At 54.1% G+C, this 18,614-nt stretch overlaps 1 protein-coding gene across 4 annotated transcripts in view; it reads right to left on the bottom strand.

Annotated features, from left to right (window-relative positions):
* Rp1l1 (RP1 like 1) overlaps nt 1–18,614 on the bottom strand; it is a 38,965-nt gene that overhangs the window by 9,079 nt on the left and 11,272 nt on the right. Inside the window, exons 1-2 of one of the 4 annotated variants that reach the window (XM_003479698.2) lie at nt 5,638–5,714; nt 3,594–4,221 (exon numbers count right to left, since the gene is read on the bottom strand). In XM_003479698.2, coding sequence (XP_003479746.1) covers nt 3,594–4,202 — 609 coding nt within the window. In that variant the 5' untranslated portion in view covers nt 4,203–4,221; nt 5,638–5,714. Of the gene's footprint in view, nt 1–3,593; nt 4,222–5,637; nt 5,715–18,614 lie in introns of those variants that run through there. The other 3 variants (XM_063234955.1, XM_063234957.1, XM_063234956.1) reach the window with 3 other exon arrangements.

The raw sequence follows: 18,614 nt of genomic DNA, 5'->3' as shown, positions 1-18,614 counted from the left end.
TTAAGACAGGGACATGGCAATGAAGCAAAGGCCATTTCTTTTGCTTTTTCACCGTTGCCACAAGCAAAAAAAAAGTCAAAGTGCAGAGAAGTATTCACAGCAAAAGCCATGCTCATTGTTCTATCAGCTTCCGGGTGTCAACAGACAGTTGTATACATCAGCCTCCCCATGCCAGACTACAGCATAGTTAGGGTGGTACCGAACCCACTCATTCCAGTGGTAATCACCCACAGGCTGTCTTCTTTCCTGAGGTGTTGCTGTGATGGGTTATTTCAGAGGTATTCTAGGAATGTTCTTTCCTAGGAACCCAGCCTCTGCTCCCCCAGCCTTTCAGTGAATCTTGAAGCATCAAAGCTGTCTGTGCAGAATTCCTGTCTGCATTAGATACTGAGAGAGGACCCTGCTTCCAGCGCTGCACCATGCAAGGGACAGTGTGCACAGTCAAAGGGGACTGCAGGTAGCAGACCTTCACGATGGGGCTGAAGTTGGGACTGAAGCTGGTGATGAACTAGCGTCAATGGGACACAGGTACTCCATGGCTCACAGCGACAAAGTAGGTTCTTCAGTGGTTGCCTTGAATGGACTTTGGCTCCCACCAGCTGCTACAGTGGACTATGACAATGTGGATGAGAACCACAAGGACTAAGTGCTGGGTTGGCTGCTTCTAACCTTAAAAGTGGCAGCCAAGTCTGAATTCTCCATTCAAGGACAGCTGGGGACTCAGAGCTTCCGCAGCTGAAGGATCTGTTGAGCAATATAACTAAGACTCAGGTGCAGAAACTGACTTGGCTGGTGCTGGGCTACAGTTGAGCGGGCGTTATATGGTCCATGAAGCCATAATACCTGTGTGGCAAGCACTCCGTCATCAGGTGGGGGTGACACACTGGGTCAGGCTCATGAAGTTTGCACTGAACCATGAGTAAATTGCTGAGCAGGTGGTGTGGCACCTGCTCCCAGTTCACCTGCACCTGTTGTGTGGCTGCCTGTCCTCAGCACACACCTGTGGCTTCCTGGGGAATTCCCTGGGTCAGCTGACCAAAGAACACATTGGAATCTGGGTCACAGAAGACTGCCAATTCTGCTGATGTGATCCAAAGTTGGCCATGGCGGCATAGGCAGAAAGGACTCATTCAGGAACCATGAAAGGTGGCAGAGAAATAAAATCCAGGGAGAGTGTGATTGTGTTGACTGCTTTTTTGGAGGGAATGAAGGCATGATGTCCTGCAGTCATTTATGGGTGGTGGGCAATGGCTCAGTCTGACAATTCTGGACTTGAAGGACTGGATGATAAGGCAACCTGGAGAACCATGGGTGAAAGGATTCCTCATGGTGAAAGGTCCAGATGATGACCGATGGGAGCGCTCAGCAGACAGGAACACTCTGGATGACACTCACATACATTCCTCAGCTGCCCTGGAGCAGGTTCAGTCAACACACGGGGTGGCAAGGCTGCATGAACCAGCAGTGTGGACTCCACCCCATTCCCGTGGACCTGCCTGTTGGGTCTCCTCGGGGCCTGAGCTGCCAAGACTAACCCTAAACTCGTGATTGGAATCCTGCCTGAGGGACACAGCCAGCCACCTGGTGGGGAGCTACTGACCCAGAACCCTGCATCAAGGAGACAGTAGGCAACTCGTATTCACTGAGACAGACACTCATTTTGGATGCAGACTCTGTTCCTTGCACACAGTTCATCCTTTATCACCGCCTGTCCACCTACTAACCCCGGTTTATCACTGCATATCCCATGAAGCTCACTTCTGTACAAAGAACTGATTTTATAGTAGAGGATGTGAGCCAGTGGGCTGACACCCATCGCTATGTACCTCATTACCCCAAAACAGCTGGAACTTCCACAACAGTGGAAATATCCCCTGGGGGGCCCTGCTGGGAACCACCGGCAGGCATCTCTCTAGGGAGGATTCTGAGATGTTATCCTACAGGAGATGATAAGAATTAAGGGCCTGAAGTGAAAGGGGCTCCTCTCAGCATGGCCTTCCTAGCTGCGAGCATTTTGCTTCCCATCCATGAGCTATGGGCTCTGCCGGTTGGGAGGGCTCAGGACCAGGAGACAGCACCTGGCCGTGCTGAGCCCCTCACGCCATCAGCCCGAAGGCAGCAAGACGGGTTGTGTTGAGGGCGATGGGGAAGGTGGAGTTGCAGTTTCTCAGGGAACCTGCTGGGGCTTCCAGCCTCTGTGTGTAGTGGCATGTTAATCTCTGCAGGGGCTCAGTTGTCCAGGGTTACGGCTGGACCCCGCCACCATGCTCAGAGCCACAGCCTGCCAAGGTGCTGGTGGAAAGCAGGAGGCAGGAGGGTCGGATGGCAGACGGAACCTTGACAGCAGCCCTGGGGGAGATTATGGAGTCAGCCCCACAGCTCTGCCAGGTGCACCCTCTTTTAATCATATTTCCCCCGATTTCCTAATTTTTGCTCTTGATTTCATAGCAACTTTATATAAGGTATTTTGATAGCTGTGGGCACTGATAGATCTTAAACTAGAAGACATCAGGTTGGGATTGTGACAGCTGGTACAAAGCTGGTGTGGCTTGGGAGAGAGTGTCAACATGGTGCTGATGGCAGGAGGGAGAGCTACATTCTGGGTGGCAGGCGCCTTGCTCAGCCATGTGTGCAGATGGAAGTGCTGGTCAGTGGTCAGAGACAAGGAGCCGAGGCGCTGTAGGATTCAACTGTGGGAAGACTGAATTAGGTCAGCCAACTTCTGTGCAGCATTGTGTCTTCTTTTGATAGAAATTCATGCTCTGCAGACTCTAGAAAGGCAAAAATTCCATTCACAGGCCTTCTGTACAGTTAGGGCTGGATGCAGGTTGGATTCTCCCTCAACTAGATGCCAAGCCAAGCTAGCACCATTTCTTCCTGTTCCTGGATGCTGTGGGAGGTGATCCTGTGGGACACAGGAGGCGATGGCAGAGAAGGTATCAGCAGCACACATGGTCCCTAGTGACCCTGAGAGCCAAGATGCAACAGAGGCTGTGAGCTCAGCACCGGAGCACAGGCTGCTGCCCTCTCCCTCCGGAAGTGTTCTCCAGCTCAGCGCTCATTGTCACTTGCAGCATAGGTGGCTGGGCCACCCTTGTGGACCAGACTTTGGGTTCAGGCTCCAGCTTTGCAGGGATTGGCACTCTGCTTAAGGGATCTGGAGTGGTTTCTGTTTGCTACACTGACCTCCTACAGGAATAGGCTGCACCTACTAAGTGCACCAAATAGAAACTGGAAACGTAGGTAGCAATTGCCTGTTGGATTAATTGACCTGACTGGATGTCGCTGCCCTCTATATCTTTAACTAATAGCAAGGCAATCAAGAATAACCTCCCTTTCCATCTCCGTTTGTGTATGTGTGTGTGCGAGAGACTGGGGATTGAACCCAGAGCCTTCTTGCCTCAGCTACATTCTCAGCCAATGTGCATGTTGGTTGGTTTGTTTGAGACAGGGTCTTGCCACTAGCTTACACAGACTGGGCTTGAACTTGTGATCCACCTGCCTCAGCTTCCGGGAGTGCCGGGATCCTAGGCATGCACCACCACACCTGGCTGCAGGGGCCTTGTTTAAGGAGGTCCAGACACCCTTCCTACCTTTCGCCCACTGATTGTGTACAGCTGCTTCACGGGAAAGCCCAGAAGGTCTGAGGCCCGGCTGAGGAAGGCTGTCCGGCTCCTGGCATCTCTGTAGCTGAGAAGCAGCATCTGCTGGTGTCCAGTGGCCCCATTCCTAATCAGAGTTACCCTTCTCGGGGCTGCAGGTCCCTTGCAGGAAGATGATGTCCCTGGTGCCTCACACCCACCTTCTGCATCCTGTGACTGCACAGCAGAGGGGCTTCTGGCCTGCAGCTGGCCTGGTCCCCTAGAGGTCTTGGGGAGCTTCCTATCAGAGCAGAGGTAGCAGCCACCATCCTGCAGCTGCTCCAGGGCGCTGAGGCCGTGCAGCCCCCGGGGCGTGGTGACAGAGCGCACCCCAAAGGACAGAGGCACGCGCTGGGAGAGCTCGTCCATCAGGGCACTGAAGGTCTTGAAGGCCCGTCGGTGGACAGCCAGGCGCACTCCAGCAAACCGAGGGTCCCCTCGCTTGAGGAAGGTTACCTTCTTGGCCGGTGTGACCTGGGTGACGGAGGGAGTGTGAGCCACAGAGGGTAAGAGGCACTCACGGTGGCTGGGGGCCTGGACCTCCCTCAGGTCGCCGTTCATGACGCCAAGGCCCTAGCAGCTGCAAGTGCAATGGGAGAGCGAGGTCAGGGACTGCTCCCAGATTCACATTCTCTACCTCTCCCCTCCCTTCCTGCCACCCCACATGGACCACACTGAATCATACAGAGGCAGCTTGGTGAAAGGGCAAAGGGTTGGCCTTGGACAGATGTGAGTCCAAACCCCAATCTCACTACTTCCGACACATAACCCAGGAGAGCAATGATATAATCCACACTGTCATCTGAAGAATAGTCACCTTCACTCTGCAGTGGTTCTAATCATTAGTGAGTTTGTGTATTAAAAAGCACCAACACGAAGTGAGGCCTCAACTCTGCGCTTTCCTTCCGCCTGCTAGTTCTCTTACCCTTTGTGGCCAGCACTGACCTCCTCTGAATACATCAGTGATTTCTCTCCCAAAGAGGTGGGTGGACAACACAAAGACCATAAACACCGGACAAGTACTGGACAAGAAGTCAGGGACCCGGGGCACCTGCTGAGGCCTCTCCGGTGGCCTGGAGGACCCTAGCCTCCCGGCTTCATCTTTCTTTCTAACTTCCAGGTGGGCGAAGACAGAAGTGCAGTCCCAGACCCTTCCAGGGCACGTGGCACTGTGGGTCTGGCACCCAGAGGGCATGCCTGTGGCATCCTGTTGGTGTTTCCTTCATTCTCACCCTGGGAAGGAAAGTACTGACCTCGGACCCCCCGAAGTCTTGACATGATGCAGGATGAGCCTTAAGAGTGCGTGTCTCAGCTTCACTGGACACACTAACCGGCTGTGGGAGGCTCAGGTTCAATCGCCCTGCTTCCCCAGCACTGGCACCCCAAAGGATCCTGTGGCGCCACCGCACAGCTTTGCCACTCCAGGCTCTGTACTCTGCTCTGCCCCTGCAGACACCCACCAGCTTCCCTGGGATACTTCTTGTCTCTGAAAGCTCTGGAATCTGTAGAGGAAGCCCCAGCCTTCATCCACAATCAAGGGGCTTCTCCTGCTGGTCCCCATGTCTCCTCCACCAGCGTCACCCCTGCCCCACTATGTGGCTCCGTAGCCCTCCTGCATAGCAGCCCATCCTGGGCCCTGCAGGTGGAGCCATCCCCAACCCTTCATGCCCAGAGAGCATGCATTTTTGGTGTGGTTTTGCCATCAAGCTGTGTCCTTTTGGGTCCCTAGCTGCTGAGGCCTGGGAGGTGGGGCCTGTCCTCCCAAGGTGCCCAGACCTGTGTTTGGAGCAGGGCAGGGCTGGGGAAATACAGGCAGGCTAAGATCAAATGCACCTCACAGGGGCTCCCGTCAGAGGTGGGCTGTCTGGAAGCTGGCACCCAACAGCTACAGCCAGATGAGGAGTCCTGCAGCTTTGGGGGACCAGAGCCTTACAGAGCCTCCATCTCACCACCGCTGCCACCTGCTCACACCAGCCAGGCCATATCCCCTTCTTACCTCTCCTTTCCTCGGGCCCTGTTCACACGAAAGGAAGGAGCCTTTCTCTCATTTTCAAAATGAAGTGCGCAAAAAGGCCTCATAATCCTCTCTTGTCTCTGCCCTGCTTCATAATTAGCTTTGCCCACCTCCTCCCTCCCAACTAATCCCTGTAAGCCGCTCTCATTAGCCCCCCACGAATACCCCGCAAAGGCTCAGCTCCTTTTGCTTGTGAGCACGAACTCTTTTCTGGGACCACAGTCACCCAGAGAGAAGCCACACACTACCCCAGCATCATTGCCACCGACAGCGTCACCGTGCCCCCAGCACTGCCACGTGCCTTACGTTGCTGTGACTTCTGACTCTACTATGTTTCTCAGAATCACCTTCACGATAGCTCCACTGTGTTCTCCAGACCATCAAGTCCCCAGTGTCACGTGGACATACTGAATGTGTGTCCTCTGCACAGGCTGTGACATGAGCAGGGGAAGACAGCTTGAAATCCAGGAAGACTTCTTGCAGGAAGCAGCATGGAAACTCCTGAGCTGAGACTCGGGACAACTTAAGGACAGGCCAGCCAGTGAAGGAGAAAGTCAGGACAGCTTGGCAAACAGAAACAGCCCTGATGCCCCTCTTGCCAGGTGTGGTGGTGTCTGGCTGGCAGAGCAGGCAAAGACGAGAGGCTCCTGTAGGCAGAGGTCCATACTCTATGGACGAAGGGTGGGAGACTGCCCTGGGGCCGGCACACTAGCCACCTGCATCTGAGCATGCAGAAGGAAACATGGACTTTTCAGTCCCCGAGCAACAGCTCTCTCCTGGACACAAGCTGGGGTGTTCCCTCCATCATGTGAAGGGTGTGGGCCAGCCAGGGCTCCCAGGGCTTCCACTATGCAGAAGCAGCTTGGGGAGGCCCCAGCAGGTGCCCTCACTGCTGCCCCTAGTGTTCCCCCTTCAAAGGGAGCTGCCTGAGACATGACCTGCTGCTGCCTGGCCTGGGGGGGGGCCACCTGCTAGGCTCCCCTTCCCTGCATTACAAGGAAACCTGCGATGCTCCCCGTGTGGACTGGGAGACCCTGATGGTATCGGAGGGGCTCCCCTACCCCACGCCCCAAATCCAGCCAGGGCAGATGAGGTTGGGGGAAGGGAGTGGGGCGGGGCTAGGATGGGAGGGGATCACGCGGGGATTTCAGGAGGAAGCCAGAAAGAGCAGCCTTCCAGCTGGGTGATGGGGACAGGAGGCAGAGAAAAACAGATAAAGGGGTGAAAGGAGAAAAAATAGAAGTTGCAGGAAATTCTCAAAAGGTGACAGCCAGGGTGAACTGTGGCATTGGGCAGGGCCGGCAAGGGAGGAAATGGTTTGGTGGCAGCTGTCCTGGAGTAGGTGGAGCCAGGTGAGCTGGCAGATTCTGGAGTAAGTGGGGAGAGGAGACAGTCTGCAGGTGGGAGGGTGAGGGGCAGAGACCTGTGAGCAGCCTGCGAGGGTCACAGGTCACAGCAGAGTGCGGTGCTCTGGACAGTGCCCACTCCAGAGGGGCGTGAGGGAGCTGCAGCCTCCAGAGAAAGTGAGAGCCCTCACCACCCAGCAGGGACCGAGGTCTCCCCAGGTCCACCCGGCTCAGCCAGTCTTTCCAGCACCATGCCCACCTGGGACCGGTTTTGCCATGGTTGTTAGGAGCACCACTATTTTATGGACCAGTAAGAAAAAAAGGAAAGGTGGTGCGGAACTAAGACAAAGACCTGTGGTTAATCGCGAGGCACAGTGCATCCTGATTTTGGAGAAATGAAAATGTGCGTTTATTAAAGTCCGTGAGAGGCAGGCAGAGAAAGCAAGTGCCAGCCACACCATATTAGTGATGGGAGAGCGGAACACTGCAACCTCTAAGAGCAACGGTGTGGCTGGTCCAGGAGGAATTAACCACAGAGTTACCTTACAAAGCAGCAGGCCACTTCCGGGCACAGACAAGGGTTGGGGCAGGGGCTCAAAGCAGAGGACATTTGTGCACCAGTGTTCAGGGCAGCATTACATGCAAGAGCCAAAAGGTAGGCACAGCCCAGTGTCCACTGAGGAACGAGCAGATTAGCAGACTGGTATCCTTCCAGACAGTGGAATATTACTCAGCTTTCAAAAGAAAAGACATTCTGTCATGTGCCACGTGGGACATCACACAGTGAAATACGCCAGTCACAGAAGCACAAGTGCGATCCTAAGATGCCTGGAAAGAGATGGAAAGTTGGATGGGGCTGCCAGGAGCTGGGGGGACAGGGAGTGAGGAGTGTGTGGGTTAGTGGGGACAGAGTTCCGTTTGAGCAGATGGAGGCTCTGGAGATGGGCAGTGGTGTCAGGACTGACACTAGGCCTGTACTTAATGCCAGTGAACTGTATGCTTAGCAACGGTTAAAATGGTTCATTTTATATTATGTGCATTTTACAATAAAAATCCATAAAATAGAATCATAAACATTAAAAGGAAGGGCTGCCATGAACTGTACGGTAAGGAAGGTGGTTTGGAGCAGGGGGTCTTTCCACAGCCAGTGCTGTGACCTCAGGGTGGTGGCAGCCTCAAGCTGGGAGCAATGGAGGAGCAGGGGTGGGGCCATAGCCATAGTGCTTCTGATTGACAGGCAGAAGCACCCTATCAGCAACAAGCTCGCCTAATCCATAGCTTGGGCTCACTCCTGGGCTTTGCCGCCCTCTGTTACTGTAACTGAAGGACATAGGTGCCATGCTTTATAAAGGCTGCCAAGGGCTGTCCCAGCCTTTGCGAAGCTTGCAGGAGAGGCTGTACCATACATGATCACCCCAAGCCTGAGATACCTCCTGAGAGACTGTGGAAGACACTGGTTCTTACCATGTCCAGGGAATACCCCACTTCCTTTCACATCAAAACCATGGACAACGACAACCCCTCTCCATTCCTGTACACACAAGATACTATGGATAAGTTCTGGGGTCCAGGCCAGGTGTGATGGCATGCCTGTAATCCCAGCACTTGGTGTGCGGAGGCAGAAGGATTGCCATGAGTTGGAGGCCAGCCTGAGCTACAAAAGGAGTTGGAAGCCTGCCTGAACTGCATAGTGAAACCCTGCTCCGAAAGACAAAGAAAGAAAAATAAAAGTCTGGGGTCTGTGCCTCCAAGTGTACCCCTGATGCTCCAGCAGGGACCCAAATCCTAGGACAATCCTTAGTCCCTGACAAGGGTCTTTACACTTATTCTGTGGTGCCCATGGCCCCCAGTGGTGTGACATAGACAAGAGAGAGGAAACGGTGCCGTGGACTCTTGCTCAGCTGCATCCGTGGGAAGCATTCCTCCAGTCCCCTGTCTGTCTGGTGATGAAGGATGCATCCACGGGAAGTCAGGAAGAGACCCGTGGAGGCAAAAGAACAGGTAGTGACACTGGAAGTAGAATCCCTGAAAACCGTCAAATAATGAAACCAAAGCCAGTGCCAGAGGATTTTTCTGCCCCACTCCCTGCTCACTGATAGAGCAAGAGAGGCAGCCTCTCTGCAGGGCCACTGGCTACTGGGGTGGCCTGGACATTCAGGGTTTAAATGCAAGAGGACCAGCAGCTGGGGCGGAGCTCCCTGAGGACAGGGACCAGATCCCTTCTCCCTGTGTCCCGGGCCTGGCACACCGTCAGTGCTGCACAGATGCGGGACAGTAAATGACGCGTGGAAGGCAGAATGGTGACTCAGTCACTGTCTCGCTGAGATTCAATGCCCAACACCCATGCCTTAAAGCAGGGGATTATTTTGGCTCCTGGTTTCAGAGGTCTCAGTCCGTGTTGGTTGACTCCAAGGCAGGAAGACGTGGTAGAGGGCAGCAGCATGAGAAAGCTACTTACAGCACAGCTCTGGAGATTTAGATTTAAAGGACTTGGGAGGATTGTGAGGGTGATTGCTGAAAGACTTGAGCAATCTCTGATTTTAGTATTTTTGGAAGGCCCTGGAACAAATCCCCAAGGATAGCAAGAAATGACTGTACTTCCAAACTGCTGTAGAGGCTCTAGGGTACCACTGGTATCCCTGGCTCCTTCCTTCCTTCTGGCCTCCTCTCTGTATTTCTGGTTCCCTCCTTAAGTTTCCTCACAGTTATAAAGTGGCTGCTGTAGCCCCTGCGGTTTGACTAAGACTTCATTCAGCACGGTGCTGAGTGTGGCCCACACACCATGGGCCCTGGGGTGGCTCAGGAAAGCCATCTGTCAGAATGCTTTCCTCCTTGTCCTTCAGCTTGTACGTACCTTGATGAGGCTCCATTCCAGGTAAAGGGCAGACAAGGTTCTGTTGAGCACTAGTGGTAGAAACACTGAAAGCCACGAAGGACAGAGTGAGGGAAAACCCAAGATATTGTGGAGCACTAAGGGGTCTTTTCATGCTATTCCCCATGGAAGAAGGTACAGTCTGCAGCCCATGGCACAGACCAAGGAAAGCGGCTGTGCCCTGGTGGGCAGCCTCGGTGCAGGCCAGCTGCGTTGAGTGGCTGGAAGCAAAGCACTGGCCACCATGGGGTCTGGCGTTGCATTAATGGGGGACCCCGGAGTTCTCTCCCAAAGCCCAGGCTGAGCCGGGAGAGGAGGCCTGGTCCTCAAGAGGGCTTTCATCTCTTCTTCCCTCCTCTTCCTCCTCCTCTGCTCCTTTTCTTTCTTCCACTTCTTCTTTTCCCCTTCATCCTCTTTCTCCTCTCCTTCTTTTCTTCCTCTGCCTCCTTCTTCTCCTCCTTCTTTTCATCCTCTTTCTCCTCCTGCCTTCTTTTCTTCCCCTTCCACCTCTTCTTCCTCCTCTGTTCCTTCTTCCTGTCCTTTATCTTTTCCTTCTGTTTCTCCTTCACCCCTTTCCTTTCTTTCTTCTTCTGTCATTCTCTTCGTCTTCTCCTTCTTTTCTTCCCCCTCCTCCTTCTCTCAGCTTCCTCAAATGTCCCACTGCTGGCTACTGCTGTCCCAGACATCCAGGCCACTCCAGAAGAGATTTGCTTTGGCTTTGGCAAGCTTTGGACACAAGTCTGCCTCCGATAGGTTTACCAGGGGTCCTAATCTGACACATGCTCATGCCAGCCTCCTACGTCCTCAACAGGTCAGCACATGCACTGTTCTCCTTTATGCTGATGAAGCCTCTCTAGGGGGCACCTTTTGTCTATTTGTGATTTCTTTCTCAAGTAGCGCAAGCTGAACTGATTCCACTAAGTACTGGTACTACCAAAGGTTGTTGGCATCAAAAGTGGCCAGCAGCTGGGACTGGTAACTCCGAGAGTGAACAGAGAAGAACAGGGAGCAGGAGAGAATTTCCAGAGCCTTCCATCTCCAGTGGCCAGAACTGTTCCCAAGCCCTGCTGGTAGTTTTAACTCTGAGTTGTGAAAAGGGCTGCTAATGCTAAGAGCTTAAAGCTGCCAGCATCCAAAGCTCAGGGCTGTTAATGCTAGAATTTGCCTAGTTGTGATTTTCATCTGAATTGAGCAAAGAACTCTCAACAAATCCAGTGGTCAGAAACATGGTCCCTTCCAGAAAGAGCAACTTCCTGGCAAGATGGTCCCGGCTCAGCCACGTGAGGGTGTGGAAGGTGCAGGGACTGTCTGCAGCGTCTTCTCCAGCCTGCAGGATGAGGGAAAGTAGACAGACAATGGCCACAGAGGGGGAGATGACCAGGCTAAAGCATCACCTGCTCAGATTTGGAATCCAGAAGCGGCCAACACCACACAGGGGGGCCAGAAGAGCCAGCCTTCCTTACTAAAAAGTTAAAATCTAAAACATGTGAGCAAGGGCCATGTCCCTGGGACTGCAAAGAACCTTTGGCAGAAAATGCTAGGAACTGTGCTTGATGTGAATCTGGCCATGGAGGATCCTGAGGACCTAGAGCTGTGCCCCACACTCTCATTGATTTCACCAGGTAGCCAGTGGTCCCAAAGGACACGAGGGGACTGCAGGGGGTGTCTGGGTGTCTGCTCTCTTGATTAGGTGGTGGTGTCATGGGTGTTTGTTCCTAAGGTCAAATTCACCAGATTGTACATATTAAATGCATGCGGTTCTGTGTCAATTGTACAACAAAATAGCATCATTTAAAAAGAAGTGGCCGAGATCATGTGCATATTAACACCACAATTAAAAAAAAATCCCAAAGCTTCTGGAAGTACTGTGGTACACGCATGCCACTTGGAACCCAAGGAATCAAAGTGCACTGTGACTTCCCAGGGAACATCTGACCTCATCAGTGTTGCGTGGATGCAGCTGTCATGAAGCTCCACCTGGGGGTGCACAATGAGGTCCCCTCAACAATGATTAAAGGGGCTGATGTGGGAACTTCACCTGCAGAGATTCAGCTCTTTGTTTTGTCTTGAGGCTCAAACACTGTTTCCATACAAGTTTTTAGTATTTCCTCTCTTTTTTGGTTTAGTCAAACTTTCTGTGTTATTCAGCTATCCAAGACTGTAATGAAATGCCTGACATAAATCAAGTTAGAGGAGGAAAGGTTTGTTTTGGCTCACAGTTTTAGGAGACTCAGCGCATGGAAAGCTAGCTCTGTCACTGTGGGCCTGAGGTAAGGCAGAAACATCCTGGCAGAAGGAGAAGCAAGTCTGCTTCCCTCATGGCAACCAGGATGCAGAGGAAGAGAAAGACAGAAAGAGAGGAGGGGCCAGATACCCGATGGAGTCCGAAAGTCTCACCCCGTGATCCAGTCTCTTCACCAGGCCTCATCTCCTGTTTCTGTTGCCTCTCATTAAAGCCATCAAATAGGATCTCAGCACCAGTGGTCCACTCCCTCTCCCAAAGCCCCAAGCAACCAAGCCTTCAGCTCAGGGAGTCTGTGGAGGACCTTGCATGTCCCAACCAGACTCACCCCAAGTGGTTCCCAGCCAGTGCTGAGACCACTGAGTTTACACAGCATGTGGGTGCTGACTGTGATGCTGAGTCTAGGCACAGCTGAGTTCAGAAAAGGAGGGCCTGGTCACTGCAGTCAGTCGGGCAAAACTTTTGGCGGGGCCTCCTTCGTGGAAAGGAGGTGGCACACAGAGCAGGACCAAGGGCAGCTCAAGGGCTCCACTACCTTGCTGATGGGGCCCTGCGGTCAGAGAGCACCTCAGCCCAGGAGCAAAGGCCCTGGGAGGTAGCAGGGCTTGTAAGGAGCAGAGCCCGGGGCTGGACTTGAGTGATGACGTGCAGTTATATATACATAAACATTAGCTCAGCGCTTCCTACCGTCCCCCAAGGAGCGGAGGAGTGGAGGCTGGGAAACCCCCTAAACGAGGAGGAACCGGCAGTTTGGAAAGGCTCCACACTTCCCGCTGCGCCCTGGCCTCCACTTCCTAAGAGGAGAGACAAGGTCAAAGCCGCTCTCAGGCTGCAGACCTGCCGCCCTGTGGAGCTGCTTCAGTACACAGAGAGCTCTACTTGGAGGCAACGCAGGCCACACCAGCCCAGTGCAGGAAAAGCAGGACCGCCGGCCCCCAAGAGGGTCTGGGTCCACACAGGAAGGGAGCCAGTCTGGCGCAGCTCTGGACCAGTTCCACCACAGGAGCACACAGGTCCCTCCAGCCTTCTCTCCCGCACCGCTGTGGCTTCCGTGCACATAACAGCTCGTTTCCTTGATAATGTTTTTGTCGTTTTGTCATCATACAGTTCACAGCAGGCGGGTGGCAGGAGGTGACGGGGTCTGAGAGGCTGCCAGAGGACAGTCGGTCAGGTACAGAAGGAAAGAGACAGACTAGAGAGGCAGCCACAGCAGGGAGACATCCTCACAGTGGACTCCTGGTCTAGTGTGTGACCCAAACCATCCCTGAGTCTCCCTGCCTAGGTGTAGCTACAACTCAGTAACCCACTGCTCCATTCCTTTCCTTGGGGTGGAGATAGAACCTTCTAGAACTTTTCATCAGAATTTTTTAGAACATTCCATCAGAACCTTCTAGAACATTCTGCTCAGCTTTTTCTCCTTGGGGACATGGGTAGAAACAGTTATGTGTTGCATATGGCTGTTGCAGAAATAGGGAAAATTCCTACAGAGTGGGATCATTGTGACCCAGGAAGATATGGTGACAGATACAGTGTGAGCTAGAAGCCAACAGTACTCTAGTCTCACTTCTGGGTCATGGGCCATTTGGCTAACGCCATAATGTCTGCTGTTGTCTCAGCAGAGACAGGGCTAGGGATTCTCCATTGCACCCCAGTTTCCTGGTCTTCAGAACCTGGGTGACTTATATCCTGCCGTAGATGTCCTGGGCTGTCTCTTATCTGGCCAGGTGATGATCAGGTCATACCGGGATGTTCTGAGGACCCCTGTGCATAACACAGTGCATGGCACATTGCAGGTGCTCAGGAAATGTTGAATGACTGAATGAGTAAAGAAATGACCATTCATTGGACACAGGGTCATCTGATTCTCACTCTGAAGGTGACCTGATAGAGGGTCCCTGTATTCATTGTGAGGAGTTATAAACCTTTGAGGAGCCCATGATGGCTCTGACAGTATCTGGAGCCCAGAGTGACTTCCCCATCCACTGTGAAATGCTCTTCCCATCCTCAGTCTCTACTCAACCCTCCCTTCAGGAACTGGGAGGTAACACTGTGACCCTGCTCCCACCTTCACTTCTCAGGTGTGCTGGGTTGGACCCCAGGAGTGTCCCTGGCCTTGGGGTCACCATGACAGTGAGCTCAGCATCAGAGACCAGTGGGAAGGAGTTTCGGGGAGATATGGGTAGAGTGGAGCCCGACACTGCACAGTCACGTCCAGCAGGGACAGCGGTATGACCAGGGTACATGACAGGGGAGGCTTTAGCTGGGCTCCTCAGCTCACAGGTTGGCAGGTGGAGAGTCCAAGGTCACTCACTGGACTGTATTCCAGCCTCTTGGCTGTGCACTGTGACAGTGGATGCCAGAGGATGGAGAATGGGGAGGTGTGAGGGAGAGCATGTGACAGGACAGGCTGGGGCAACTCAGGTCATAGCCACCCACTTGCCCTTGGGGGAACTGAGCAGGGCTCCACACAGACCACATCCATCCCACAAGATCAGCGCCATCAATGCACTATGTCCTACGCAAAGCCCCATTTGACACGTCCTGCCGCCTCTTACTGCCACCATGTGGGTCAAACTTTCAACTCATGAATGTTTGGAGACAAAACTCTCAAATCACAGCACAGTCCATCAGCTTAAAACCCAGGGAAATGCTGGCCAGGGCGCCAGTGACCTTCCTGTACCCCTGGATTGCACTTCAGCCCTGGACATGGTCTGTAGGACCCTGCTTGTATGAGGGCATGGTGTGGCAGTGTGCGCCCCAGAGGACCCCAGCATCCCAGGGACGGGGACTGTGCCAGGCTCAGGGCAACCCATGTCACCTGGAGAGTTGTGCTTAAGATCACAGGGACGTGAGGGATCCTGCTTCTTGGTGAGCCCCTCGATACATCCCAGGTATTTCTGCCCCCAGGGGGGGAAGCAGGGATCACAACCCCCTCTCCCTCTTCTCATTTTTAAAATGAGCCAACTGCCTCTCTCAGTTCAGAACCCCTGTACCCCCAGGACCCACCCACACCAAAGGGCAAGGGCAGGGAGATGCTGTGGTTGGTGGACCACAAGAGGAGCCACTCCTGCAGGACCCCCATGTCTTCCTCAGCATCTGAAAGCATCCAGTGAGCAGGCAGTGAGCTGAGCTTCTGTGCTTGGGAGGAGTCCAGAAGATTGGTGCGGGGGATGCAAGAGACCATGGGCTAGAGAGCAGGGCATTCAGAGCTCCTGTGTGAGGAGGACTTGGCTGCTGTATCCACCTCAGTTACTGGCCCTGCCTGGGTGCTGCTCACTGAAACTGTAGGACACCCCGGGTGCAGCAAATCAGCCAGTTTCCCGGGCACCTGCTGGTTTAGGGGGACATCCCAGCAGGAAATCACAGCTGCTCTGCTGCAGTCACTAGCGCCCTATAGCACCCACCAGGCCCCAGACCTGCAGGCAGAGCAACATCCCCTCCAGGGACTGAGGTTCTTCCTCCCTGCCCAGGTTCCCCCTCCTCGAGGGCACCAACTACCCTGGCCTCTCCATCCTCAAGAGACTGCGCCCCAGGGAATCAGAACACATCACTCCCAGAAATGCATCTGCCAAGACCCCGAGACACTGCCATGTCTTCCTGGTCTTTTGCTTCCTGTGGCACAAGCTGTGGACCCGTGTAGTGTGTGCTTCTGTCTCCTCTTTGCCTCATTAACAGAGGCAGAGAATAATAAAGGCACAGAGCAGCTGAACTTCAGGGAAACCAACACAGGCTTAGCAGCAGGAAGACCTGCCAGCAGCTAACACAGGACCTTCAGGAAGGCACTTTACCTCCCTGGGACTTGGTTTCCCATCTGAAAAGTGGGGGAGAAGTGACTCTCAGGTGTTACCTGAGCCTCCTCAAAGAGGGGGCCCTGGGGCAGTGAGAAGTCCTTCTAGGTTGGTCAGTTTTGTTACTGCAATGATACACACAAGGCTGGAACACTTTACTGGGAAAAGAGGTTGCTTTGGCTCATGACCCCGGACATCAACGTTGGTGATGGCCTTGGTCTGGCATTGCCCCGAAGCAGCACAGGAAATCCCATGGTGAGTGCTGGGAACATGTGGGTCCCCTCTGACTGCTCCCTCCTTTTTCTCTTCTTTGTGTTAGGAATCAAACTCAGGGCCTCACACTGTATGGAGCCACCAGATTCAATCATTGGGGCTCCACCCTGGCAGCCTCTGCTCATCATCAGCATCACCCCAGGACCCCTGCTCTAGATGCCCTCTTTACAGCAAGTGCCCACCCTCACAACACTAGTTCAGTTTCAGTACTTGAAGCCTGTGGGGTGCACTGGAGCCATATCCAAGCCCCAGCACCCTCAGCTGACCTGTGGTCTTCTCTGTACCATGCCTGTCACCCCCACCCCAGGATACCCAGCCCTACATGAGCCTCCTGCTCTGTCCTGGGTGAACTAAAGGAGCACAGCCCAGAAACACACATGACTGCAGGGCTCCACACATCCTGTACCCCACAGAACCTTACTAGTACCCACCTAGTCCTGGTCCCAGTTAGGGCTGAGTAGAGAGGCGACACGTGGCCCCTGGGCAGGGAGGCGCCTGACTGCCCAGACTCTGAGGAAGGGAAAGCCTTTGATCTCAGTAACCAGAGCTCCCTGCTCCAGCTCCGCTCTCCCCTCCCTGCCCCCTGCGCAGTGCTGTCTGTGCTCCGGGCTGCAGGTGGGAAGAGCCTGCACAAGGAGAGACTGTGAGTGCCATGGCACAGAGGGCTGGGGTGGTAGGATATGGGGGTCTCTGCTATTCTCTCAGCATTTCAGTCTGCTGCGGACCCCCGAGAGGAGGCTTGGAGTCCACAGACCCTGAAAGACCCCAGGGAGCCCTGTGTACCAAGCCATCCCGATGAAGAGGTTTCATTGTCCCCAGAGGACGGGAGTCCTCTGCTATGGCCTGGTGATGGGGCTTGGGCCCCTGGCTGGCTCTCTGCCCCTTGTCCATCTTCTACTCATGGACTCTGCAGGTGACCTGCTTCACAAGACACTGGATGCGATTTGGATGCAGATAACTCATTTCGGTGTCCTCATCTATAAAAGGAGTCCCTTGCACTCAAGTACACTATAGTCCCGCCACCGCCCACACCTTCTGTGATGATGGCAAGAGCCGCAGGACACAAATGTCTCTGCCCTTTGGGACTGGTGACCTGTGCTGTGGGAGACGTCTATAGGAGGCAGGAGGACAGCAGCTTTGGAGTCAGCCAGACATCCACAAGGACCCAGCGCTGCCCTTCAGGGCAGTGACACCTGGGTGAGGTGAGTGACTCCCTGTGTGCCAGGCTACCTGGTGGGATGGGGGAGTCTCCTCGCCCTCCTCCCCCTCAGATCACACACAGCCTGGCTTCCCAGTGCCCGGCCTGGATGAAAGGCTTGGGACCACAGGAAGGACTGCTGTTTCTAGGCCCTGGCTTCCTCCTTTTGTGTCCAGCATTATAAACAAGCCTATTCCCCAAAGCTGCATCTGATAATCCAGCTGCAGGGGGTCAGAGGTCAGGCAATCAGAAACACACTCGCCTACAATCAGGGAACGTAGCCGGCCTGATGCCCATGGTGGGTTGGAAGCAACTCCTCACACTGCCGGGGCTGCCTGGGCTCAGATGGCTCCTGGATGGATCTGGAACAGCCAAGGGGAGATGAGCCAGTCCACTGGGCTCCTTGAGACAGCTTCAAGCCTGGACCAGCCTCAGACTCCTGAATCTGAGGCCGGGACAACAGGGAGCTGAGTGCAGCCCAGGAAACACCAGCCACACTCTCCCAGCCATCCCTGCAGGAGCCTCCAAGGGAGAGAGACAGGCAGACCTTAGGTGAAAAGATCACAAGGCCAAGCATGGTGGTGCAGGCCTGTAATTTGTGTACGCAAAGAGGGTGAGACAAGAGGATCATAAGTCGGGCCCAGACTGGCAGTTTAGCAACTTAGCAAGACTCTGGCTCAGAGAGCAAAATGCTTTGAAGAAGGTGTTGGGGTATGGCTCACTGGAAAGGTTCTGGGTTCAATCCCTAGCATGGCAAAAGAAAGGAAAGCCAAGAAAAAATGGACATGAGGCCAAGCGGTGAGAGAGACTGCTGGGCAGCGTGGTGGTGAGGGGGACCGAGCTCTCCTGGGCGGCTCCCTCAGCCTCGTCCCTCAGCAGAGCCTTGAACCCCCAACCCCCCAGGTTCAGCCTCTGATCTCAGAGTGACAGTGCCCTGGGTCCCAGGGTCAAGCACGTGATCCTCTGCTGTGGACATACTGCCCCTCATCAAGCCAGCTGGGCCCCAAATACAGTGACACCTACCACGTGCTCAGCCTTATAGGGAGACCAGGTAACTTGTCTTTGGCATTAAAGGGAAGCACTGAAAGCATAGTAAAGAAGAACCCCCACCCCATAACCATGGGACCGCAGCCTATGGCGGTATTAGGGGCAGCAGGATGAGCCACTCGGCCAAGAAGGAGTTAACGCAGCTGTTACTGGGGGTGACTGGTCTCCCATGCAGGAGTTTATTTCCCTAAGT

The sequence above is a fragment of the Cavia porcellus genome, unplaced genomic scaffold (assembly GCF_034190915.1).
Source record: "Cavia porcellus strain 051 isolate PalLab524CR breed Dunkin Hartley unplaced genomic scaffold, mCavPor4.1 scaffold_24, whole genome shotgun sequence".
NCBI lineage: Eukaryota > Metazoa > Chordata > Mammalia > Rodentia > Caviidae > Cavia > Cavia porcellus.
Note: the sequence above shows the minus strand (reverse complement) of the source record. Positions and strands in the feature narration are given on the sequence as shown.